At 59.0% G+C, this 673-nt stretch overlaps 1 protein-coding gene across 1 annotated transcript; it reads right to left on the bottom strand.

Moving 5' to 3' along the window:
* Positions 1-4: 4 nt before the first annotated feature.
* On the bottom strand, positions 5-667 carry LOC113745479 (histone H1-like; the record flags this gene model as incomplete). The annotated part of the gene is made up of 1 exon (XM_027277013.1): positions 5-667. A coding segment is annotated over exon 1 (472 nt), but the record flags the coding sequence as incomplete, so codon positions are not given.
* Between the last annotated feature and the right edge of the window lie 6 nt (positions 668-673).

Raw genomic sequence — 673 nt, 5'->3', positions numbered from 1 at the left:
GCCGGGCTCTTTGTCACCTTCTTGATGGACTGCTTCTTCTTTGGTGTAGCAGCTTTGGTCTTGGGTGTGGTCTTGACTTTGGGCTTCTTGACGGTGGCCTTCTTGGCCGGTGACTTGGTGGCTTTGACGGCGGATTTCTTGGCTGCCTTCTTGATCTTCTCCACCTTGGCAGCCTTGAAGGATCCGGACACGCCTGACCCCGAGGTCTGCACCAGCTGTCCGGCCGTCAGCAGACTCTTGACGGAGCGTCTGACGTGGACTCCCTTGCGTTCCACGTCGTAGCCACCGGCAGCCAGCGCTTTCCTCAGGCCGACGTAAGACATACCTTTCCGGTCCTGGGAGGCGGACACGGCCTTCAGGATGAGGTCTCTGGTGCTGGGACCGGTCTTCTTGCTGGGCTTGGTGGATTTCTTCTTCGGTGCTTTAGCCGGAGCGACCGGAGCGGCTGCGGGTGCGGCTGGGGCGACTTCTGCCATCGCGCTGTCAGAGAGATTCAAACGAAGTGTCTGATGTGACTGATGGAGGAATGTCCGACACGAGAGGGCCTTAAACACACCATGAGAACCGTGGAGACTCAGCCCAGCCTGCCTGCGCCGTGCAGCAGGAACACGGAGTCACTTTGTGCTTTCTCTGCCGCTAAACACCTGTCCAACACTCACCTGGAGCAGAGCTG

The sequence above is a fragment of the Larimichthys crocea genome, unplaced genomic scaffold (assembly GCF_000972845.2).
Source record: "Larimichthys crocea isolate SSNF unplaced genomic scaffold, L_crocea_2.0 scaffold8044, whole genome shotgun sequence".
Classification (NCBI taxonomy): domain Eukaryota; kingdom Metazoa; phylum Chordata; class Actinopteri; family Sciaenidae; genus Larimichthys; species Larimichthys crocea.
Note: the sequence above shows the minus strand (reverse complement) of the source record. Positions and strands in the feature narration are given on the sequence as shown.